The sequence below is a fragment of the Adelges cooleyi genome, unplaced genomic scaffold (assembly GCF_023614345.1).
Source record: "Adelges cooleyi isolate 19-005CV unplaced genomic scaffold, UGA_ACOO_1.1 ACOO_flye_CR_arks_rails_tigmint_CR_PRNA_247, whole genome shotgun sequence".
NCBI classification, from domain to species: domain Eukaryota; kingdom Metazoa; phylum Arthropoda; class Insecta; order Hemiptera; family Adelgidae; genus Adelges; species Adelges cooleyi.
The window spans coordinates 2,889,812-2,917,443 of NW_026095912.1; the positions used below are offsets into that span (position 1 = coordinate 2,889,812).

The window sequence follows — 27,632 nt, forward strand, 5'->3', positions numbered from 1 at the left end:
GTACCTAAATATACAGAGAGACTGGTTAATTATCTGGTTAAATACCCAATCAATATTATAAAAAATGAAATACATTTTTTAATTATTCTTTTTCATACTGTCATAGTTAATACTGTTCACTGTACAGAAGTACGGCGATAACCTAAGAAAATACCATAGACCGTTTCCGTTTTCCGTCTCTAGACTAAACAAGATTTTTAGATTCTGTTTTACTAATTAAACTATCAGTTTAATTATAGTTATATATATTTTATGTCAAATATTACAAACACGATTTAGCCCTTCCGTGACTTGGAGTAGTTAACAAAACTACTATTTAGTCAAAAACAGTTTAAACCAGTATAATAAAAAATAGCTTATTAATTCAAGATGGTTATATTTAATTTAAAAATGATTAAATCACTGTCGAACGCTTCCAGTACGGATCCTTTATTTTATACATGTAATTGATATAAAATTGACCTCTATCTTCTGTCTAATTTTCCGCTTTTAAATATTAAAGGAATTTACTTTTTTGGCTTTTAATACCTTTCTCAGGTCCTCGTGAAGCTTTTGTGTATATTTTTATATCATTATTATAAGCTAAGCCAAGTCGGCTAAGGTTAATTTATATTTGTATATACTTATATCATCAGAAAACGAGTTATTTAACATTTTTATAAAGTTTTATTGATTTGAATATAACATTTACAATTACACAAATAATACAGTAATCGATTAAAACAACAAAAATAACCCACACACCCATTAAAATTTTTAAAATAAATACATAAAAACTTAAAAATAAGATATCAACATAGTAATGTGATTTTTTTTTAAGAGATAAAGCAAACACTTTAGTTTTTCCTTTGGAATATAGTGAACGATGATTGGATGTTGTAGTAAATTTGTAGCCCTGAAATATTGATATAATAATTAATTTATAATGCGATAATAATACAGTATATAAAATTATATCTACAACGTTGTAATATTCTTCGTTCGGGGAAGTCACTGGAGAAGTAATGTGCCAAAAATCATATTTACTCTTTTTAACTACTCTAACAAAACAACATACAAATTTACCACGGTCAAAGGGTAATTTGTGCCCTTTTCTCTTTGGATTTTATTACTCCACTCTAGACCTATCTTCAGTCAATTTTTCAGATCTCAGTCACAAAACTATAAAAGTTAAATGAAAAATAAAAAAGATGACTATTTTTGGCGAATTCAGAAGTCATAACACGTCATTATTTTAAGTTGAAACATATGTAATGTTTTGAGGTGTTTTTTTGGATTTAAATGAAAAATGGTGAACTTTTAAAATTGTTGATCTCTTATGGTCCGACAAGATTTTGTATGCGATTTTTGTACCCGAAGATTAGTAGATAAAGTCTTATAATGATCTTTGAAATTGTATTTTTATTTAGTACATGAACTGTAGTTTTTGTTAAATATCCATAGGCTGACTTTTTTTTTAAAATTAGTTCTTAATTTGTATGGTATATTCTTTAAATATTGTACTAGCAATAAACATTGACAAACCAATAAATAATCAAAAACCGTTTACCATCAGAAATGGTGAAAACATTACCTTTATTTCTGTTTTTGGATGTAGAAATAAAGTGATTTCATTAATTATGGTTTATATTGATTCCTTAACAACTGTGACCTCCCCTGCCTTAACAATATGCTCCGTCTTCATTATGTCCAATCCCGCCGTACTGTTTTTTATTTTTATGTTTACTATTTATTTAACTAATAATTAACTCAAAAAACCTAAAATATGTGGCGATTTTTATTTCTATTTATCATATTAGAAATAAAAACCACTAAAACTAAAATATGTTGTAAAGAAATGCAACATTTATTGGTAAAATAAAAATAGTGAAAAATATTACTTGCTTAGAGGCAGCCAATTTATAAATCGCTTATATCTCTATTCATAACAGCTGTAAACATCTCGAATGGGGTATTAATATTATCTAGAAATCATAATAAAATTATTTAATTACTCATACTAAAATTTACCAAATTCTATTATTATGTTGTAACGAGTTGACTGGTTGCATTTACTATTATTACGATTGCCTCTTTATGTAGAATATTTGGCCATAACGGGTATAATCAAAAGTCACCAAACTATTTTTACAGACGACTTTTGCTTAATATTAATTATAAGTACACTTCAGATAACACACTACCTTTCGATATTAACTTATACACAACATCAAAGTGATTATTAGTTATTAACATTTCACATATTATATATTTTACAATATCTATTACTGAATCATTATTTAACGTACCCTGTATCAATGGTTCTGTTATTTTATCCATTTGTTCAAGTGTAAGATTGAATGCAGCGAATTTTGAGTCTTCAAAAAAGTAATTTCTTACGTGATGCCTGTTAACTAGTCCCTCTTTTAAATGTTCAGGAATCTTCATTTTTAGCTGTTCCATATTACTTAAACTAAGCTCTTTGGTGTCTTCATAAATTGTTTGCAGTTGCTAAAATTCATTACATTTTTATTGTTAATATACAATTTGAACACTATTATTACAGAAATAATAATTTTTTCTAGTAAATTATTCACTAGGTTTATAGAGTATTTGGTTATTATTGTTATTATTATTTTAATTAATTATACATTTAGATATGAGATCATTTAATTACCTCTTTAGTAAATCTTGCTGCGTTTGATACTTGATAAAAACAAAACAAGAATAATAAGATATTAGCGTATTTCAAATACATGATGATTTTTTTTTTCACGTAAGAGACTTGATATTTTGTAGGAATTTAAAACTTTAATGCTTCTTATTATTTTGCAATAGCTTCTGTTATAGCTTCTGTTTTATAGCAAAACTTGCTAAAATATAAATATGGGTTATTTGTTCAATATACATTGATGATACACGTATAATAGTCAACAAAAAAGTTACCTGCTACTTGTTTACACTACTTGTGTAAACAAACTTGTTCATAGAATAAATTGATTTCCATAATAATATTGTTTCGGACATTTTATTGTATTATTTTTTTAGGTTTCTTCGAAACAAAAACTCCGGTAAACTTACCAAAGTTAAGCTAAGAATGCTTGATTTTATTCACTCTGTAGTTTTATAATCCGAATAAAGCAAGGCTTAAACGTAATACCGTAGTATATAGTAGTTTGACGTTTAAGCATTAATTCAGTATTTTAACTTCGATGCGGAGCTGAAAAGATTACAATGACGTTTTAATTTTTTTACTCACGATATCTTTTAAACCACTAAACTGATTTATTCGTGTAGCAACACTAGAAATCAGTAATTGGATCTGAAAGGTTCATTACTGGGCCGAAAGTTAAAAATATGTCACTCCTTCCTCTTAAAAATCGAAAAAACACCCAAAAAATATACATGTTTTTCAACTTAAAATTACGACGTTTTATAACTTTAAAAAAAAAGTCGAAGTAGTTCCAAATTTGTACGAAATATTGGTTAAACATAGGACTACCGATAAACGTTGACGAGCCAAAAAAATACCATACACCCTTTCCCCTGGAAGTGATAGAAAATGTTTACTTTATTTCACTTTTTCAAGCAACGTTATTCGGATTTAGTCCAGTGACAAAAATAAAAACAATATCTTTGTAAATACAATACCTACTTAGCTCCGCATCGAAGCTAAAAAATGTAGTGTGAAAGCACTGAACTCAATGTATGGAACACATATTGCCTATATTGGGTTGCTTATGAAATTATTCACTAGTCAGTGGCTGCCATTTTGTGAACAGTTATTGTTTTGTCTATGATATTTGTTGTTTTTTCTATGATTTATCAAATATCATATGACGAAGTTATAATATCACTGTTTTTTCATGATATTCTATAATCTTGCCCTCGAGGCGTATGAGTTTATATAAATAGATTATACTAATAATTTGATTCATACAAGTGGTGGCATACAAGATTATAATATCTTCTAGACTTAACATGATTTTTAAATTTTGTTTTTACTAATTAAACTTTTAGGTTATTTATAGTTGTATAAATTGTATGTAAAATATTTCAAACAATTTAGCAATTCCGTGACTTGGACTAGGAAACAAAACTACTATTTAATCAAAAACAGTTTAAACCAGTACACTATAAACTAGCATACAAAAAAAAAACAGCTTATCAATTCAAGGTAGTTAAATAAATTAAAAAAAAATTAAATCACTGTTCGAACGCTTCCAATATACAGGGCGATCCACTTATCGTTTAATTAATAATCGAATTTTGTTTTCCAAAAATGTATTTATATAATATGATCTCAATTGTACACAATTTGTTTTTGCTTTTACCCCCCTCTCAAATTAGTTTTTTCGATAGCAACTTTTGATTGTCAAATGGGATGATAGGTTAAAAATAAAAAATAAAATATTTGGTCTAAAAAAATGTTAATTAGCTTAACGCATTGGTAAGTTATCAATATATAAAGATTTTAATATGGATAGTCGGCACTCGACGTATAGCTAGACGTCCGAAAGTAGGAGATAAGGGGAATGGTACGTTATGTAGCTGTACCTCTCTTATTTAACATATTACAATGATTAATGATTAGTAAACATTCTACTATTTTATTCACTGTAGGTACACAATATTATGATAATACATGAATTGTCGTTAACGGTTTTCCTTAAAAGTTAAAATACTCAATAATATCTGCTTCATAAGCGAATACAGCAACTATAGTCTTTAACTTTTACACAGATTACGACTTTACAAGTACGTTACAATGTGTTTTATTGGCAAGTCGGATTAAGATTAAACTGTAATCAAAATGTTATTCGACACTACTGAAATCGATTTCTTGATTTTATTTGAAAACTGTTTCAATTTTGAACACCGTGAGTACTCTTAATTTACTCTATTAGTCGTTGACCGATTTTAGGTAAGATTTAACACATTTGGTTGTTAAACCATAAAATTGGTACTCAATCACCGTTTGTTTTGTTTTGTTTTAGATACCTACTCGAAATGGTGAAATATTTTATTTGCTTACCGAGTACAGTTCAAATTAAACCGCACAATATGGAATTTCAAAAAAAATATTTAGTATTCACAGTCAACTTATGACAATGATCTGTGCATCGTACTAATTCTGTATTGATATATTTATGTTTTATTATTTGAAAGACATCTAAAGAGAACCCATACACAATAGTAAATCATTTAATTTATTTTACTTTTGCGGTATGATTACCATTACCAAAAAAAATATAGCAAGTAGCAACCTATTTTGTAACCAATTAATTATAATGTATTGATCATTCATTAGTACCTACCTAAGTATTAACTTTATTTATAAGCGTTGCATAGGTATTTTAAGTTGTGTTGCAAATTTTTATTTTATATTATAATTACTCATTCAAAAATATTTGTACCTAACATTTCAAATTTGTCTTTTTCTTCAATAATGTATTTTGAATATATTATGATTTATATTGTTCACATTGGCGGCTCGTGGTGATTTGACACGGGAGTGCGATAAAAAATTAGAAAACCATAACCCAAAATGATATTCATAATCTATTTATTTGAGGAAAATACGTATAAATATGAAGTACCTTTTAAAACAATAGACTTATGAAAATGTGTCGTAAACTTGGGTCTAAATCAGAACCGTCGAATAATGTGCATGTGTGCTACGATATCAACGCACATTACAGTTTATACCGCCGCGATAATCTGATATTATATTTATATATACTACGAAAACCTGTTTTTCTGTGCGCTATTCAACAATAAAGCACACGCCACATATAACGACCGCCAAAAGTATTAATACGCTTTTGCCCGAATTGTGGGCACGAAAATTATCTCTCGCAATAGTCATAACATGGCTTACACGGCCTCCGACGTTGATAATATGTTATTATATTTATTGATAATTACAATGTTATTAGTAGTTATATCGACCGTGCGCCGCAGGTACCCCGCACTATCACATTTTTATATATAAATATTTATATATACAGGGTGATCCAACTAACGTAAGACACTCATTTTCTCGGAAAATATGAATATTTTGTGAATTTTTTTTTTCTTAACTTCTAGGTACATATTTTACCACATTTTTCAATAATTAGAATTTTTTTATCTTCAACCCTTATACGCTATAGAACTACGAAACTCGTTTTTTCAAATGGAAACATTGTTAAGGACCCACCCTTTTCAGGGCTAATAGATACATATATATATATATTTATCAGGACTAACATATACATATATCTGTATATTATATTATATAACTTCTCATTGTTAAATATTGCTGAATATGAACGTACCACACGTGCCGATTTCACATCAGACCCAAAAGGTCATTACAGCATCTTGCGAAAGCAGACAACTTGTAATTCTGTTCACAGTGGACCTCAACAACGAGGCCAACCACTAAAAGGAACTTAACGTTTTTGGCAACTACCGTGCGAATCTCACATCGAAGCTAGCCAATTTCGACCATGCGAAGGCTGCACTCTCATGCCTCTACCCTTCCTCCACCGTTGACATAAGCAGATGTCATGGACGAGCGAGGTCATCCACGCGCGGACTTTCGATAATTGCGAGGATTCCACGGCCATTCAACGAGCGGACCAGCATATAAGGGAGAACTTCAGGCATAGCAGGGCAGATGTGCTGGGACCACCATACACTACACATGAAGTTTCTACCTATCATCTTCTTTTGAAGTCTTAAGCGGCTTATAATTGTCTTAATCATCATATTTTTGAAGCATACTGAACTTATGCTATTAACTGGTTGTCGTTGTACATGTTTTATAAGTATATTAAATTAAATGTTTGTGATTTACTCTGAAGTTATTCTATTAAATATCTATCACCACGATTGTGACAAGACTCAAACAGCCTGCAATACATACGTACAGGGCTACAGGGTTGTTACAACATATGTTTTTAATTCCATAAGTATGCAGACAATTTTTTTAAAAAAATGTTAGCGTTTGAATTTTCAATTTTCAACCATCTGTTCGTTTTCTGTGACTTGGTAAAGATTTGAAATTAAAATCAATATTTGTTCGTTTTTCAGCAGTAGCATTTTTATTTGCCAGTAAATAATGATAATATTGGACCCCATCGATAATACTGTCGCCGATAATGAGACATAAATAACTCGAGCTCTAATTTTTTTATTATTGTGGCGGATGCAGGCAAAAGGTCGCCCGGCCGGTGTCCGAAGACGTTGGTCGGTAGTTGTCGTGTGCGTATTTATATGTGCGCTCTGGGTGACTTTGATCACATGCGAGAAGTTCGCTACGGTTCGTCACAACCACCGAGATCTGGCGATCTGACCATGTGTTGAGGCGGTATCGATGCCGACAGCTAGGTTGCGCTAGCTGTGTCGGCTCGTGGCCATACATCCGCTACAGTGCTGTATGTGGGGCCGCCACATTATTATATGGACAATCGATTCTTAATCTACCTGTTTGGAAACAAATTTACCTTACATAACCGTCATCCGTTCACATGTATTATCAGTAGACTGCGATGTGGACGATTTTGCCTTACAGGATGATTTTTTTTATCACGAGCCAGTCAATATTTCACTAAGTTTATACAATTATTTATTTTCATAGTGTTTTTATATGATGTGATCTCAATTTTCCACAAACTATTACGTTTCTACCTCCCTCACAAACTAGATTTTTTTATAGCAATTTTTGAAACGTAAATGGTAACGTATATATTTTTTAAACTTTTTAAATTAAGAATATTCTACTAAAAATGTTGACTGGTCGATAACCAGTTTTGGATAATTATTTTTGAAGTTATTGAAGTTTCAAGTTTAGGGCAGGAGGAAAGGTGCAGTGTAGTATTATTTTTATCAGCGCGCATTTCCCAACCTCACTTCTCCCGTCCTAACATTTAAACTCTTATAACTTTAAAAAAAATTATCCAAAACTGGTTATCAACCAGTCAACATTTTTAGTGAAATATTCTTAATTTAAAAAGTTTAAAAAATATATACGTTACCATTTCATATTTTATTAGGTATATCAGTTTGTTGTTGAACAGTTTGTACAGTTGATTAATGGAATAATTTGTTGGTATAACAAAAATAGATTTCTAATAACTTACTTTACATTTGACAATTTTTAGCATTTTCTTGGTTGTATTTAGAGGTAATATTTAGTTTAGTTTAATATAAATTGGATCTTACCCGACACTACAGTTTTTATGCCGGAAAACTACCATTCTTGTCTTTTAATTTATTATACAAGTGAATGAAGAGTATCACCGTCTTAAAAGTTGAAACTGTTTTCAAATAAAAGTTATCATGAAATCGATTTCAGCAGCGTCGTATAACATTTTAATTTAGTTCAGATCATATATTTATATATCATTATAATATAAATAAGTGTTTGAATTTAAAAGAAAAGATTAAAAAAAATCAAGTTGTTTTTTAAAAAAAATTTGTAGATCCGCATGCATGTAATCATACAAGGTTAATATAAATAACATTTTATCTAAGAGCTCAGGGTCGCTTTCTATCTGTTCCTGATACCTTTTTCAGCTCTACGTGAAAGCTTATATAGCCGCGTCAGTTAATTTATATTTTTAATCATCAGAAAACGAGTTATTTAACATTTTTAAAATGTTTTAATAATTTGAATACAACATTTACAAATTACACAAATAATACAGTAATCGATTAAAACAACAAAAATAACCCACACACCCATTACAATTTTTAAAATAAATACATAGAAACTAAAAAATAGGATATCAACATAGTAAAATGATTTTTATTAAGAGAGAAATTAAACACTTTAGTTTTTCTTTTGGAATACACTGAACGACGGTTGGATGTTGTAGTAAATTTGTAACCCTGAAATATTGACATAATAATTAATTTACAATACGATAATAATACAGTATATAAAATTATATCTACAACGTTGTAATATCCTTCGTTCGGGGAAGTCACTGATCTAGATGAATAATTGTTACAACTAAGAGTGATGAAATTACTTTCTAAAAAAACGCCTCAGAAGACAGTAATGTGCAAAAAATTGTATTATTGGTGAACATTGACAAACCAAAAAATAATCAAAAGCCGTTTATCACCAGAAAGGGTGAAAACAGTATCTTTATTTCTGTTTCTGGAGGTAAAAATAAATTGATTATTCACTGTTATATTCATTTCTTAAGACCCGTGATTTCCCCTGTCTTAACAATATGCTCCGTCTTCATTATGTCCGATCCCGCTGTACTGGATTTTTATTTTTATATTTACTATTTGTTTAACTAATAGTTAACTCAAACAACCCTAAAATATGTGACAATTTTTATTTCTATTTATCATATTAAAAAAAAACAATTAAAACTAAAATATGTTGTAAAGAAACGCAACATTTATTGGTAAAAGAGTGAAAAATATTACTTGCTTAGAGACGGCCAATTTATAAATCCTCTATAACTCTATTCATAATAACTTTAAAGTAATCGAATGAGACATCTGCATAAACTAGAAATCATAATAAAATTATTCATATATAAAATTTACCAGACTATATGTTTTTTTTGTAACGACTTGACTGGTTGCAATTACTAATATTATTATTATTTCGTTTATATGTAAATATTTGGCCATACACACTACCTATCGATACTAATTTATGTACAACATTAAAGTGATTATTAGTTATAAGCATTTTACATATTATATATTTTACAATATCTATTACTGAATCATTATTTAACGTACTCCACCCCAATTCTTCCGTTATCTTCAGCATATTTTCATGTGTTAGTTGATATTTTTCATATTTTTTGTCTTCAGATAAGTAATCTTGTACTTGCATCACTGTTAACTCTCCAATTACTTGAATCTTCTTTGTACTGTTCCTTTTAAACTAAGCTCTTTGGTGCCATCATAAATTTCTTGCAGTTGCTAAAATCATTACATTTTTATTGTTAGTATACAATTTGAACACTATTATTACAGAAATAATATTTTTTCTAGTAAATTATTCACTAGGTTTATAGAGTATTTGGTTATTATTATTATTATTTTAATTAATCATACATTTAGGTATGAGATCATTTAATTACCTCATCAGTAAATCTTGGCTCTGCTTCGTTTGCTACTTGATAAAAACAAAACAAGAATAAAATGATATTAACATATTTGAAATACATGATGATTTTTTTTTTCACGTAAGAGACTTGATATTTTGTAGGAATTTAAAACTTTAATGCTTCTTATTATTTTGCAATAGCTTCTGTTATAGCTTCTGTTTTATAGCAAAACTTGCTAAAATATAAATATGGGTTATTTGTTCAATATACATTGATGATACACGTATAATAGTCAACAAAAAAGTTACCTGCTACTTGTTTACACTACTTGTGTAAACAAACTTGTTCATAGAATAAATTGATTTCCATAATAATATTGTTTCGGACATTTTATTGTATTATTTTTTTAGGTTTCTTCGAAACAAAAACTCCGGTAAACTTACCAAAGTTAAGCTAAGAATGCTTGATTTTATTCACTCTGTAGTTTTATAATCCGAATAAAGCAAGGCTTAAACGTAATACCGTAGTATATAGTAGTTTGACGTTTAAGCATTAATTCAGTATTTTAACTTCGATGCGGAGCTGAAAAGATTACAATGACGTTTTAATTTTTTTACTCACGATATCTTTTAAACCACTAAACTGATTTATTCGTGTAGCAACACTAGAAATCAGTAATTGGATCTGAAAGGTTCATTACTGGGCCGAAAGTTAAAAATATGTCACTCCTTCCTCTTAAAAATCGAAAAAACACCCAAAAAATATACATGTTTTTCAACTTAAAATTACGACGTTTTATAACTTTAAAAAAAAAGTCGAAGTAGTTCCAAATTTGTACGAAATATTGGTTAAACATAGGACTACCGATAAACGTTGACGAGCCAAAAAAATACCATACACCCTTTCCCCTGGAAGTGATAGAAAATGTTTACTTTATTTCACTTTTTCAAGCAACGTTATTCGGATTTAGTCCAGTGACAAAAATAAAAACAATATCTTTGTAAATACAATACCTACTTAGCTCCGCATCGAAGCTAAAAAATGTAGTGTGAAAGCACTGAACTCAATGTATGGAACACATATTGCCTATATTGGGTTGCTTATGAAATTATTCACTAGTCGGTGGCTGCCATTTTGTGAACAGTTATTGTTTTGTCTATGATATTTGTTGTTTTTTCTATGATTTATCAAATATCATATGACGAAGTTATAATATCACTGTTTTTTCATGATATTCTATAATCTTGCCCTCGAGGCGTATGAGTTTATATAAATAGATTATACTAATAATTTGATTCATACAAGTGGTGGCATACAAGATTATAATATCTTCTAGCTTAACAAGATTTTTAAATTTTGTTTTTACTAATTAAACTTTTAGGTTATTTATAGTTGTATAAATTTTATGTAAAATATTTCAAACAATTTAGCAATTCCGTGACTTGGACTAGGAAACAAAACTACTATTTAATCAAAAACAGTTTAAACCAGTACACTATAAACTAGCATACAAAAAAAAAACAGCTTATCAATTCAAGGTAGTTAAATAAATTAAAAAAAAATTAAATCACTGTTCGAACGCTTCCAATATACAGGGCGATCCACTTATCGTTTAATTAATAATCGAATTTTGTTTTCCAAAAATGTTTTTATATAATATGATCTCAATTTTTCACAATTTGTTTTTGCTTTTACCCCCCTCTCAAATTAGTTTTTTCGATAGCAACTTTTGATTGTCAAATGGGATGATAGGTTAAAAATAAAAAATAAACTATTTGGTCTAAAAAAATGTTAATTAGCTTAACGCATTGGTAAGTTATTAATATATAAAGATTTTAATATGGATAGTCGGCACTCGACGTACAGCTAGACGTCCGAAAGTAGGAGATAAGGGGAATGGTACGTTATGTAGCTGTACCTCTCTTATTTAACATATTACAATGATTAATGATTAGTAAACATTCTACTATTTTATTCACTGTAGGTACACAATATTATGATAATACATGAATTGTCGTTAACGGTTTCCCTTAAAAGTTAAAATACTCAATAATATCTGCTTACATTAGCGACTAGTGTATACTGTAGTCTGGACCTATTTACTACTTAGTAATAGTTTTAACTTTTAACAATTACGATTTACAAGTTTTTATTGGCAAGTCGATTGAATTAAATTTTAGATTAAACTGTAATCAAAATGTTATTCGACACTACTGAAATCGATTTCTTAATTTTATTTGAAAACTGTTTCAATTTTGAACACCGTGATTATTCTTAATTTACTCTATTAGTCGTTGACCGATCTTAGGAAAGATTTAACACATTTGGTTGTTAAACCATAAAATGGGTACTCAATCACTTCGTTTGTTTTGTTTTATTTTAGATACCTACTCGAAATGGTGAAATATTTTATTTGCTTACCGAGTACAGTTCAAATTAAACCGCACAATATGGAATTTCAAAAAAAATATTTAGTATTCACAGTCAACTTATGACAATGATCTGTGCATCGTACTAATTCTGTATTGATATATTTATGTTTTATTATTTGAAAGACATCTAAAGAGAACCCATACACAATAGTAAATCATTTAATTTATTTTACTTTTGCGGTATGATTACCATTACCAAAAAAAATATAGCAAGTAGCAACCTATTTTGTAACCAATTAATTATAATGTATTGATCATTCATTAGTACCTACCTAAGTATTAACTTTATTTATAAGCGTTGCATAGGTATTTTAAGTTGTGTTGCAAATTTTTATTTTATATTATAATTACTCATTCAAAAATATTTGTACCTAACATTTCAAATTTGTCTTTTTCTTCAATAATGTATTTTGAATATATTATGATTTATATTGTTCACATTGGCGGCTCGTGGTGATTTGACACGGGAGTGCGATAAAAAATTAGAAAACCATAACCCAAAATGATATTCATAATCTATTTATTTGAGGAAAATACGTATAAATATGAAGTACCTTTTAAAACAATAGACTTATGAAAATGTGTCGTAAACTTGGGTCTGAATCTGAACCGTCGAATAATGTGCATGTGTGCTACGATATCAACGCACATTACAGTTTATACCGCCGCGATAATCTGATATTATATTTATATATACTACGAAAACCTGTTTTTCTGTGCGCTATTCAACAATAAAGCACACACCACATATAACGACCGCCAAAAGTATTAATAGGCTTTTGCCCGAATTGTGGGCACGAAAATTATCTCTCGCAATAGTCATAACATGGCTTACACGGCCTCCGACGTTGATAATATGTTATTATATTTATTGATAATTACAATGTTATTAGTAGTTATATCGACCGTGCGCCGCAGGTACCCCGCACTATCACATTTTTATATATAAATATTTATATATACAGGGTGATCCAACTAACGTAAGACACTCATTTTCTCGGAAAATATGAATATTTTGTGAATTTTTTTTTTCTTAACTTCTAGGTACATATTTTACTACATTTTTCAATAATTAGAATTTTTTTATCTTCAACCCTTATACGCTATAGAACTACGAAACTCGTTTTTTCAAATGGAAACATTGTTAAGGACCCACCCTTTTCAGGGCTAATAGATACATATATATATATATTTATCAGGACTAACATATACATATATCTGTATATTATATTATATAACTTCTCATTGTTAAATATTGCTGAATATGAACGTACCACACGTGCCGATTTCACATCAGACCCAAAAGGTCATTACAGCATCTTGCGAAAGCAGACAACTTGTAATTCTGTTCACAGTGGACCTCAACAACGAGGCCAACCACTAAAAGGAACTTAACGTTTTTGGCAACTACCGTGCGAATCTCACATCGAAGCTAGCCAATTTCGACCATGCGAAGGCTGCACTCTCATGCCTCTACCCTTCCTCCACCGTTGACATAAGCAGATGTCATGGACGAGCGAGGTCATCCACGCGCGGACTTTCGATAATTGCGAGGATTCCACGGCCATTCAACGAGCGGACCAGCATATAAGGGAGAACTTCAGGCATAGCAGGGCAGATGTGCTGGGACCACCATACACTACACATGAAGTTTCTACCTATCATCTTCTTTTGAAGTCTTAAGCGGCTTATAATTGTCTTAATCATCATATTTTTGAAGCATACTGAACTTATGCTATTAACTGGTTGTCGTTGTACATGTTTTATAAGTATATTAAATTAAATGTTTGTGATTTACTCTGAAGTTATTCTATTAAATATCTATCACCACGATTGTGACAAGACTCAAACAGCCTGCAATACATACGTACAGGGCTACAGGGTTGTTACAACATATGTTTTTAATTCCATAAGTATGCAGACAATTTTTTTAAAAAAATGTTAGCGTTTGAATTTTCAATTTTCAACCATCTGTTCGTTTTCTGTGACTTGGTAAAGATTTGAAATTAAAATCAATATTTGTTCGTTTTTCAGCAGTAGCACTTTTATTTGCCAGTAAATAATGATAATATTGGACCCCATCGATAATACTGTCGCCGATAATGAGACATAAATAACTCGAGCTCTAATTTTTTATTATTGTGGCGGATGCAGGCAAAAGGTCGCCCGGCCGGTGTCCGAAGACGTTGGTCGGTAGTTGTCGTGTGCGTATTTATATGTGCGCTCTGGGTGACTTTGATCACATGCGAGAAGTTCGCTACGGTTCGTCACAACCACCGAGATCTGGCGATCTGACCATGTGTTGAGGCGGTATCGATGCCGACAGCTAGGTTGCGCTAGCTGTGTCGGCTCGTGGCCATACATCCGCTACAGTGCTGTATGTGGGGCCGCCACATTATTATATGGACAATCGATTCTTAATCTACCTGTTTGGAAACAAATTTACCTTACATAACCGTCATCCGTTCACATGTATTATCAGTAGACTGCGATGTGGACGATTTTGCCTTACAGGATGATTTTTTTTATCACGAGCCAGTCAATATTTCACTAAGTTTATACAATTATTTATTTTCATAGTGTTTTTATATGATGTGATCTCAATTTTCCACAAACTATTACGTTTCTACCTCCCTCACAAACTAGATTTTTTTATAGCAATTTTTGAAACGTAAATGGTAACGTATACATTTTTTAAACTTTTTAAATTAAGAATATTCTACTAAAAATGTTGACTGGTCGATAACCAGTTTTGGATAATTATTTTTGAAGTTATTGAAGTTTCAAGTTTAGGGCAGGAGGAAAGGTGCAGTGTAGTATTATTTTTATCAGCGCGCATTTCCCAACCTCACTTCTCCCGTCCTAACATTTAAACTCTTATAACTTTAAAAAAAATTATCCAAAACTGGTTATCAACCAGTCAACATTTTTAGTGAAATATTCTTAATTTAAAAAGTTTAAAAAATATATACGTTACCATTTCATATTTTATTAGGTATATCAGTTTGTTGTTGAACAGTTTGTACAGTTGATTAATGGAATAATTTGTTGGTATAACAAAAATAGATTTCTAATAACTTACTTTACATTTGACAATTTTTAGCATTTTCTTGGTTGTATTTAGAGGTAATATTTAGTTTAGTTTAATATAAATTGGATCTTACCCGACACTACAGTTTTTATGCCGGAAAACTACCATTCTTGTCTTTTAATTTATTATACAAGTGAATGAAGAGTATCACCGTCTTAAAAGTTGAAACTGTTTTCAAATAAAAGTTATCATGAAATCGATTTCAGCAGCGTCGTATAACATTTTAATTTAGTTCAGATCATATATTTATATATCATTATAATATAAATAAGTGTTTGAATTTAAAAGAAAAGATTAAAAAAATCAAGTTGTTTTTTAAAAAAAATTTGTAGATCCGCATGCATGTAATCATACAAGGTTAATATAAATAACATTTTATCTAAGAGCTCAGGGTCGCTTTCTATCTGTTCCTGATACCTTTTTCAGCTCTACGTGAAAGCTTATATAGCCGCGTCAGTTAATTTATATTTTTAATCATCAGAAAACGAGTTATTTAACATTTTTAAAATGTTTTAATAATTTGAATACAACATTTACAAATTACACAAATAATACAGTAATCGATTAAAACAACAAAAATAACCCACACACCCATTACAATTTTAAAAATAAATACATAGAAACTAAAAAATAGGATATCAACATAGTAAAATGATTTTTATTAAGAGAGAAATTAAACACTTTAGTTTTTCTTTTGGAATACACTGAACGACGGTTGGATGTTGTAGTAAATTTGTAACCCTGAAATATTGACATAATAATTAATTTACAATACGATAATAATACAGACTTCCCCTGTCTTAACAATATGCTCCGTCTCCATTATGTTCGATCCCGCTGTACTGGATTTTTATTTTTAAATTTACTATTTCTTTAACTAATAGTTAACTCAAACAACCCTAAAATATGTGACAATTTTTGTTTCTCTTTATCATATTAAAAAAAAACCATTAAAACTAAAATATGTTGTAAAGAAACGCAACATTTATTGGTAAAAGAGTGAAAAATATTACTTGCTTAGAGACGGCCAATTTATAAATCCACTATAACTCTATTCATAATAACTTTAAAGTACTCGAATGGGACATTTGCATAAACTAGAATACATAATAAAATTATTCATATTAAAATTTACCAGACTATATGTTTTTTTTGTAACGACTGACTGGTTGCAATTACTAATATTATTATTATTTCGTTTATATGTAAATATTAGGTCATACACACTACCTATCGATAATAATTTATGTGCAACATTAAAGTGATTATTAGTTATAAGCATTTTACATATTATATATTTTACAATATCTATTACTGAATCATTATTTAACGTACTCCACCCCAATTCATCCGTTATCTTCAGCATATTTTCATATGTTAGTTGATATTTTTCATATTTTTTGTCTTCAGATAAGTAATCTTGTACTTCAAAACTGTTAACTCTCCAATCTACTGAACTTGTTTGTACTAAGTACCGTTTTAAACTATGCAATTGGGTGCCTTTATAAATTTCTTGCAGTTGCTAAAATTTATTACATTTTTAATGTTAATATACAATTTCAACACTATTATTACAGAAATAATATTTTTTCTAGTAAATTATTTACTAGGCTTATGAAGTATTTGGTTATTATTATTATTATTTTAATTGATCATACATTTAAGTATGAGATCATTTAATTACCTCATCAGTAAATCTTGGCTCTGCTTCGTTTGCTACTTGATAAAAACAAAACAAGAATAAAATGATATTAACATATTTGAAATACATGATGATTTTTTTTTTCACGTAAGAGACTTGATATTTTGTAGGAATTTAAAACTTTAATGCTTCTTATTATTTTGCAATAGCTTCTGTTATAGCTTCTGTTTTATAGCAAAACTTGCTAAAATATAAATATGGGTTATTTGTTCAATATACATTGATGATACACGTATAATAGTCAACAAAAAAGTTACCTGCTACTTGTTTACACTACTTGTGTAAACAAACTTGTTCATAGAATAAATTGATTTCCATAATAATATTGTTTCGGACATTTTATTGTATTATTTTTTTAGGTTTCTTCGAAACAAAAACTCCGGTAAACTTACCAAAGTTAAGCTAAGAATGCTTGATTTTATTCACTCTGTAGTTTTATAATCCGAATAAAGCAAGGCTTAAACGTAATACCGTAGTATATAGTAGTTTGACGTTTAAGCATTAATTCAGTATTTTAACTTCGATGCGGAGCTGAAAAGATTACAATGACGTTTTAATTTTTTTACTCACGATATCTTTTAAACCACTAAACTGATTTATTCGTGTAGCAACACTAGAAATCAGTAATTGGATCTGAAAGGTTCATTACTGGGCCGAAAGTTAAAAATATGTCACTCCTTCCTCTTAAAAATCGAAAAAACACCCAAAAAATATACATGTTTTTCAACTTAAAATTACGACGTTTTATAACTTTAAAAAAAAGTCGAAGTAGTTCCAAATTTGTACGAAATATTGGTTAAACATAGGACTACCGATAAACGTTGACGAGCCAAAAAAATACCATACACCCTTTCCCCTGGAAGTGATAGAAAATGTTTACTTTATTTCACTTTTTCAAGCAACGTTATTCGGATTTAGTCCAGTGACAAAAATAAAAACAATATCTTTGTAAATACAATACCTACTTAGCTCCGCATCGAAGCTAAAAAATGTAGTGTGAAAGCACTGAACTCAATGTATGGAACACATATTGCCTATATTGGGTTGCTTATGAAATTATTCACTAGTCGGTGGCTGCCATTTTGTGAACAGTTATTGTTTTGTCTATGATATTTGTTGTTTTTTCTATGATTTATCAAATATCATATGACGAAGTTATAATATCACTGTTTTTTCATGATATTCTATAATCTTGCCCTCGAGGCGTATGAGTTTATATAAATAGATTATACTAATAATTTGATTCATACAAGTGGTGGCATACAAGATTATAATATCTTCTAGCTTAACAAGATTTTTAAATTTTGTTTTTACTAATTAAACTTTTAGGTTATTTATAGTTGTATAAATTTTATGTAAAATATTTCAAACAATTTAGCAATTCCGTGACTTGGACTAGGAAACAAAACTACTATTTAATCAAAAACAGTTTAAACCAGTACACTATAAACTAGCATACAAAAAAAAAACAGCTTATCAATTCAAGGTAGTTAAATAAATTAAAAAAAAATTAAATCACTGTTCGAACGCTTCCAATATACAGGGCGATCCACTTATCGTTTAATTAATAATCGAATTTTGTTTTCCAAAAATGTTTTTATATAATATGATCTCAATTTTTCACAATTTGTTTTTGCTTTTACCCCCCTCTCAAATTAGTTTTTTCGATAGCAACTTTTGATTGTCAAATGGGATGATAGGTTAAAAATAAAAAATAAACTATTTGGTCTAAAAAAATGTTAATTAGCTTAACGCATTGGTAAGTTATTAATATATAAAGATTTTAATATGGATAGTCGGCACTCGACGTACAGCTAGACGTCCGAAAGTAGGAGATAAGGGGAATGGTACGTTATGTAGCTGTACCTCTCTTATTTAACATATTACAATGATTAATGATTAGTAAACATTCTACTATTTTATTCACTGTAGGTACACAATATTATGATAATACATGAATTGTCGTTAACGGTTTCCCTTAAAAGTTAAAATACTCAATAATATCTGCTTACATTAGCGACTAGTGTATACTGTAGTCTGGACCTATTTACTACTTAGTAATAGTTTTAACTTTTAACAATTACGATTTACAAGTTTTTATTGGCAAGTCGATTGAATTAAATTTTAGATTAAACTGTAATCAAAATGTTATTCGACACTACTGAAATCGATTTCTTAATTTTATTTGAAAACTGTTTCAATTTTGAACACCGTGATTATTCTTAATTTACTCTATTAGTCGTTGACCGATCTTAGGAAAGATTTAACACATTTGGTTGTTAAACCATAAAATGGGTACTCAATCACTTCGTTTGTTTTGTTTTATTTTAGATACCTACTCGAAATGGTGAAATATTTTATTTGCTTACCGAGTACAGTTCAAATTAAACCGCACAATATGGAATTTCAAAAAAAATATTTAGTATTCACAGTCAACTTATGACAATGATCTGTGCATCGTACTAATTCTGTATTGATATATTTATGTTTTATTATTTGAAAGACATCTAAAGAGAACCCATACACAATAGTAAATCATTTAATTTATTTTACTTTTGCGGTATGATTACCATTACCAAAAAAAATATAGCAAGTAGCAACCTATTTTGTAACCAATTAATTATAATGTATTGATCATTCATTAGTACCTACCTAAGTATTAACTTTATTTATAAGCGTTGCATAGGTATTTTAAGTTGTGTTGCAAATTTTTATTTTATATTATAATTACTCATTCAAAAATATTTGTACCTAACATTTCAAATTTGTCTTTTTCTTCAATAATGTATTTTGAATATATTATGATTTATATTGTTCACATTGGCGGCTCGTGGTGATTTGACACGGGAGTGCGATAAAAAATTAGAAAACCATAACCCAAAATGATATTCATAATCTATTTATTTGAGGAAAATACGTATAAATATGAAGTACCTTTTAAAACAATAGACTTATGAAAATGTGTCGTAAACTTGGGTCTGAATCTGAACCGTCGAATAATGTGCATGTGTGCTACGATATCAACGCACATTACAGTTTATACCGCCGCGATAATCTGATATTATATTTATATATACTACGAAAACCTGTTTTTCTGTGCGCTATTCAACAATAAAGCACACACCACATATAACGACCGCCAAAAGTATTAATAGGCTTTTGCCCGAATTGTGGGCACGAAAATTATCTCTCGCAATAGTCATAACATGGCTTACACGGCCTCCGACGTTGATAATATGTTATTATATTTATTGATAATTACAATGTTATTAGTAGTTATATCGACCGTGCGCCGCAGGTACCCCGCACTATCACATTTTTATATATAAATATTTATATATACAGGGTGATCCAACTAACGTAAGACACTCATTTTCTCGGAAAATATGAATATTTTGTGAATTTTTTTTTTCTTAACTTCTAGGTACATATTTTACTACATTTTTCAATAATTAGAATTTTTTTATCTTCAACCCTTATACGCTATAGAACTACGAAACTCGTTTTTTCAAATGGAAACATTGTTAAGGACCCACCCTTTTCAGGGCTAATAGATACATATATATATATATTTATCAGGACTAACATATACATATATCTGTATATTATATTATATAACTTCTCATTGTTAAATATTGCTGAATATGAACGTACCACACGTGCCGATTTCACATCAGACCCAAAAGGTCATTACAGCATCTTGCGAAAGCAGACAACTTGTAATTCTGTTCACAGTGGACCTCAACAACGAGGCCAACCACTAAAAGGAACTTAACGTTTTTGGCAACTACCGTGCGAATCTCACATCGAAGCTAGCCAATTTCGACCATGCGAAGGCTGCACTCTCATGCCTCTACCCTTCCTCCACCGTTGACATAAGCAGATGTCATGGACGAGCGAGGTCATCCACGCGCGGACTTTCGATAATTGCGAGGATTCCACGGCCATTCAACGAGCGGACCAGCATATAAGGGAGAACTTCAGGCATAGCAGGGCAGATGTGCTGGGACCACCATACACTACACATGAAGTTTCTACCTATCATCTTCTTTTGAAGTCTTAAGCGGCTTATAATTGTCTTAATCATCATATTTTTGAAGCATACTGAACTTATGCTATTAACTGGTTGTCGTTGTACATGTTTTATAAGTATATTAAATTAAATGTTTGTGATTTACTCTGAAGTTATTCTATTAAATATCTATCACCACGATTGTGACAAGACTCAAACAGCCTGCAATACATACGTACAGGGCTACAGGGTTGTTACAACATATGTTTTTAATTCCATAAGTATGCAGACAATTTTTTTAAAAAAATGTTAGCGTTTGAATTTTCAATTTTCAACCATCTGTTCGTTTTCTGTGACTTGGTAAAGATTTGAAATTAAAATCAATATTTGTTCGTTTTTCAGCAGTAGCACTTTTATTTGCCAGTAAATAATGATAATATTGGACCCCATCGATAATACTGTCGCCGATAATGAGACATAAATAACTCGAGCTCTAATTTTTTATTATTGTGGCGGATGCAGGCAAAAGGTCGCCCGGCCGGTGTCCGAAGACGTTGGTCGGTAGTTGTCGTGTGCGTATTTATATGTGCGCTCTGGGTGACTTTGATCACATGCGAGAAGTTCGCTACGGTTCGTCACAACCACCGAGATCTGGCGATCTGACCATGTGTTGAGGCGGTATCGATGCCGACAGCTAGGTTGCGCTAGCTGTGTCGGCTCGTGGCCATACATCCGCTACAGTGCTGTATGTGGGGCCGCCACATTATTATATGGACAATCGATTCTTAATCTACCTGTTTGGAAACAAATTTACCTTACATAACCGTCATCCGTTCACATGTATTATCAGTAGACTGCGATGTGGACGATTTTGCCTTACAGGATGATTTTTTTTATCACGAGCCAGTCAATATTTCACTAAGTTTATACAATTATTTATTTTCATAGTGTTTTTATATGATGTGATCTCAATTTTCCACAAACTATTACGTTTCTACCTCCCTCACAAACTAGATTTTTTTATAGCAATTTTTGAAACGTAAATGGTAACGTATACATTTTTTAAACTTTTTAAATTAAGAATATTCTACTAAAAATGTTGACTGGTCGATAACCAGTTTTGGATAATTATTTTTGAAGTTATTGAAGTTTCAAGTTTAGGGCAGGAGGAAAGGTGCAGTGTAGTATTATTTTTATCAGCGCGCATTTCCCAACCTCACTTCTCCCGTCCTAACATTTAAACTCTTATAACTTTAAAAAAAATTATCCAAAACTGGTTATCAACCAGTCAACATTTTTAGTGAAATATTCTTAATTTAAAAAGTTTAAAAAATATATACGTTACCATTTCATATTTTATTAGGTATATCAGTTTGTTGTTGAACAGTTTGTACAGTTGATTAATGGAATAATTTGTTGGTATAACAAAAATAGATTTCTAATAACTTACTTTACATTTGACAATTTTTAGCATTTTCTTGGTTGTATTTAGAGGTAATATTTAGTTTAGTTTAATATAAATTGGATCTTACCCGACACTACAGTTTTTATGCCGGAAAACTACCATTCTTGTCTTTTAATTTATTATACAAGTGAATGAAGAGTATCACCGTCTTAAAAGTTGAAACTGTTTTCAAATAAAAGTTATCATGAAATCGATTTCAGCAGCGTCGTATAACATTTTAATTTAGTTCAGATCATATATTTATATATCATTATAATATAAATAAGTGTTTGAATTTAAAAGAAAAGATTAAAAAAAATCAAGTTGTTTTTTAAAAAAAATTTGTAGATCCGCATGCATGTAATCATACAAGGTTAATATAAATAACATTTTATCTAAGAGCTCAGGGTCGCTTTCTATCTGTTCCTGATACCTTTTTCAGCTCTACGTGAAAGCTTATATAGCCGCGTCAGTTAATTTATATTTTTAATCATCAGAAAACGAGTTATTTAACATTTTTAAAATGTTTTAATAATTTGAATACAACATTTACAAATTACACAAATAATACAGTAATCGATTAAAACAACAAAAATAACCCACACACCCATTACAATTTTAAAAATAAATACATAGAAACTAAAAAATAGGATATCAACATAGTAAAATGATTTTTATTAAGAGAGAAATTAAACACTTTAGTTTTTCTTTTGGAATACACTGAACGACGGTTGGATGTTGTAGTAAATTTGTAACCCTGAAATATTGACATAATAATTAATTTACAATACGATAATAATACAGACTTCCCCTGTCTTAACAATATGCTCCGTCTCCATTATGTTCGATCCCGCTGTACTGGATTTTTATTTTTAAATTTACTATTTCTTTAACTAATAGTTAACTCAAACAACCCTAAAATATGTGACAATTTTTGTTTCTCTTTATCATATTAAAAAAAAACCATTAAAACTAAAATATGTTGTAAAGAAACGCAACATTTATTGGTAAAAGAGTGAAAAATATTACTTGCTTAGAGACGGCCAATTTATAAATCCACTATAACTCTATTCATAATAACTTTAAAGTACTCGAATGGGACATTTGCATAAACTAGAATACATAATAAAATTATTCATATTAAAATTTACCAGACTATATGTTTTTTTTGTAACGACTGACTGGTTGCAATTACTAATATTATTATTATTTCGTTTATATGTAAATATTAGGTCATACACACTACCTATCGATAATAATTTATGTGCAACATTAAAGTGATTATTAGTTATAAGCATTTTACATATTATATATTTTACAATATCTATTACTGAATCATTATTTAACGTACTCCACCCCAATTCATCCGTTATCTTCAGCATATTTTCATATGTTAGTTGATATTTTTCATATTTTTTGTCTTCAGATAAGTAATCTTGTACTTCAAAACTGTTAACTCTCCAATCTACTGAACTTGTTTGTACTAAGTACCGTTTTAAACTATGCAATTGGGTGCCTTTATAAATTTCTTGCAGTTGCTAAAATTTATTACATTTTTAATGTTAATATACAATTTCAACACTATTATTACAGAAATAATATTTTTTCTAGTAAATTATTTACTAGGCTTATGAAGTATTTGGTTATTATTATTATTATTTTAATTGATCATACATTTAAGTATGAGATCATTTAATTACCTCATCAGTAAATCTTGGCTCTGCTTCGTTTGCTACTTGATAAAAACAAAACAAGAATAAAATGATATTAACATATTTGAAATACATGATGATTTTTTTTTTCACGTAAGAGACTTGATATTTTGTAGGAATTTAAAACTTTAATGCTTCTTATTATTTTGCAATAGCTTCTGTTATAGCTTCTGTTTTATAGCAAAACTTGCTAAAATATAAATATGGGTTATTTGTTCAATATACATTGATGATACACGTATAATAGTCAACAAAAAAGTTACCTGCTACTTGTTTACACTACTTGTGTAAACAAACTTGTTCATAGAATAAATTGATTTCCATAATAATATTGTTTCGGACATTTTATTGTATTATTTTTTTAGGTTTCTTCGAAACAAAAACTCCGGTAAACTTACCAAAGTTAAGCTAAGAATGCTTGATTTTATTCACTCTGTAGTTTTATAATCCGAATAAAGCAAGGCTTAAACGTAATACCGTAGTATATAGTAGTTTGACGTTTAAGCATTAATTCAGTATTTTAACTTCGATGCGGAGCTGAAAAGATTACAATGACGTTTTAATTTTTTTACTCACGATATCTTTTAAACCACTAAACTGATTTATTCGTGTAGCAACACTAGAAATCAGTAATTGGATCTGAAAGGTTCATTACTGGGCCGAAAGTTAAAAATATGTCACTCCTTCCTCTTAAAAATCGAAAAAACACCCAAAAAATATACATGTTTTTCAACTTAAAATTACGACGTTTTATAACTTTAAAAAAAAAGTCGAAGTAGTTCCAAATTTGTACGAAATATTGGTTAAACATAGGACTACCGATAAACGTTGACGAGCCAAAAAAATACCATACACCCTTTCCCCTGGAAGTGATAGAAAATGTTTACTTTATTTCACTTTTTCAAGCAACGTTATTCGGATTTAGTCCAGTGACAAAAATAAAAACAATATCTTTGTAAATACAATACCTACTTAGCTCCGCATCGAAGCTAAAAAATGTAGTGTGAAAGCACTGAACTCAATGTATGGAACACATATTGCCTATATTGGGTTGCTTATGAAATTATTCACTAGTCGGTGGCTGCCATTTTGTGAACAGTTATTGTTTTGTCTATGATATTTGTTGTTTTTTCTATGATTTATCAAATATCATATGACGAAGTTATAATATCACTGTTTTTTCATGATATTCTATAATCTTGCCCTCGAGGCGTATGAGTTTATATAAATAGATTATACTAATAATTTGATTCATACAAGTGGTGGCATACAAGATTATAATATCTTCTAGCTTAACAAGATTTTTAAATTTTGTTTTTACTAATTAAACTTTTAGGTTATTTATAGTTGTATAAATTTTATGTAAAATATTTCAAACAATTTAGCAATTCCGTGACTTGGACTAGGAAACAAAACTACTATTTAATCAAAAACAGTTTAAACCAGTACACTATAAACTAGCATACAAAAAAAAAACAGCTTATCAATTCAAGGTAGTTAAATAAATTAAAAAAAAATTAAATCACTGTTCGAACGCTTCCAATATACAGGGCGATCCACTTATCGTTTAATTAATAATCGAATTTTGTTTTCCAAAAATGTTTTTATATAATATGATCTCAATTTTTCACAATTTGTTTTTGCTTTTACCCCCCTCTCAAATTAGTTTTTTCGATAGCAACTTTTGATTGTCAAATGGGATGATAGGTTAAAAATAAAAAATAAACTATTTGGTCTAAAAAAATGTTAATTAGCTTAACGCATTGGTAAGTTATTAATATATAAAGATTTTAATATGGATAGTCGGCACTCGACGTACAGCTAGACGTCCGAAAGTAGGAGATAAGGGGAATGGTACGTTATGTAGCTGTACCTCTCTTATTTAACATATTACAATGATTAATGATTAGTAAACATTCTACTATTTTATTCACTGTAGGTACACAATATTATGATAATACATGAATTGTCGTTAACGGTTTCCCTTAAAAGTTAAAATACTCAATAATATCTGCTTACATTAGCGACTAGTGTATACTGTAGTCTGGACCTATTTACTACTTAGTAATAGTTTTAACTTTTAACAATTACGATTTACAAGTTTTTATTGGCAAGTCGATTGAATTAAATTTTAGATTAAACTGTAATCAAAATGTTATTCGACACTACTGAAATCGATTTCTTAATTTTATTTGAAAACTGTTTCAATTTTGAACACCGTGATTATTCTTAATTTACTCTATTAGTCGTTGACCGATCTTAGGAAAGATTTAACACATTTGGTTGTTAAACCATAAAATGGGTACTCAATCACTTCGTTTGTTTTGTTTTATTTTAGATACCTACTCGAAATGGTGAAATATTTTATTTGCTTACCGAGTACAGTTCAAATTAAACCGCACAATATGGAATTTCAAAAAAAATATTTAGTATTCACAGTCAACTTATGACAATGATCTGTGCATCGTACTAATTCTGTATTGATATATTTATGTTTTATTATTTGAAAGACATCTAAAGAGAACCCATACACAATAGTAAATCATTTAATTTATTTTACTTTTGCGGTATGATTACCATTACCAAAAAAATATAGCAAGTAGCAACCTATTTTGTAACCAATTAATTATAATGTATTGATCATTCATTAGTACCTACCTAAGTATTAACTTTATTTATAAGCGTTGCATAGGTATTTTAAGTTGTGTTGCAAATTTTTATTTTATATTATAATTACTCATTCAAAAATATTTGTACCTAACATTTCAAATTTGTCTTTTTCTTCAATAATGTATTTTGAATATATTATGATTTATATTGTTCACATTGGCGGCTCGTGGTGATTTGACACGGGAGTGCGATAAAAAATTAGAAAACCATAACCCAAAATGATATTCATAATCTATTTATTTGAGGAAAATACGTATAAATATGAAGTACCTTTTAAAACAATAGACTTATGAAAATGTGTCGTAAACTTGGGTCTGAATCTGAACCGTCGAATAATGTGCATGTGTGCTACGATATCAACGCACATTACAGTTTATACCGCCGCGATAATCTGATATTATATTTATATATACTACGAAAACCTGTTTTTCTGTGCGCTATTCAACAATAAAGCACACACCACATATAACGACCGCCAAAAGTATTAATAGGCTTTTGCCCGAATTGTGGGCACGAA

General features: G+C 29.5%; 1 protein-coding gene and 1 long non-coding RNA gene across 13 annotated transcripts in view; both read right to left on the reverse strand.

Moving 5' to 3' along the window:
* Nucleotides 1-701: 701 nt before the first annotated feature.
* Nucleotides 702-2,821, reverse strand: LOC126837080 (uncharacterized). Its single transcript, XR_007685440.1, has 4 exons — nt 2,657-2,821; nt 2,289-2,490; nt 1,881-1,964; nt 702-895 (listed from the first exon to the last, which is right to left on the reverse strand). It is a non-coding gene; the product is annotated as an uncharacterized LOC126837080 (long non-coding RNA).
* A 5,857-nt stretch (nt 2,822-8,678) lies between these two features.
* LOC126837077 (uncharacterized) overlaps nt 8,679-27,632 on the reverse strand; it is a 30,880-nt gene continuing 11,926 nt past the window's right edge. Inside the window, exons 6-7 of one of the 12 annotated variants that reach the window (XM_050570825.1) lie at nt 9,419-9,498; nt 8,679-8,859 (exon numbers count right to left, since the gene is read on the reverse strand). In XM_050570825.1, the coding sequence (XP_050426782.1) occupies nt 9,434-9,498 (65 nt within the window). In that variant the 3' untranslated portion in view covers nt 8,679-8,859; nt 9,419-9,433. The other 11 variants (XM_050570823.1, XM_050570829.1, XM_050570831.1 and 8 more) reach the window with 11 other exon arrangements.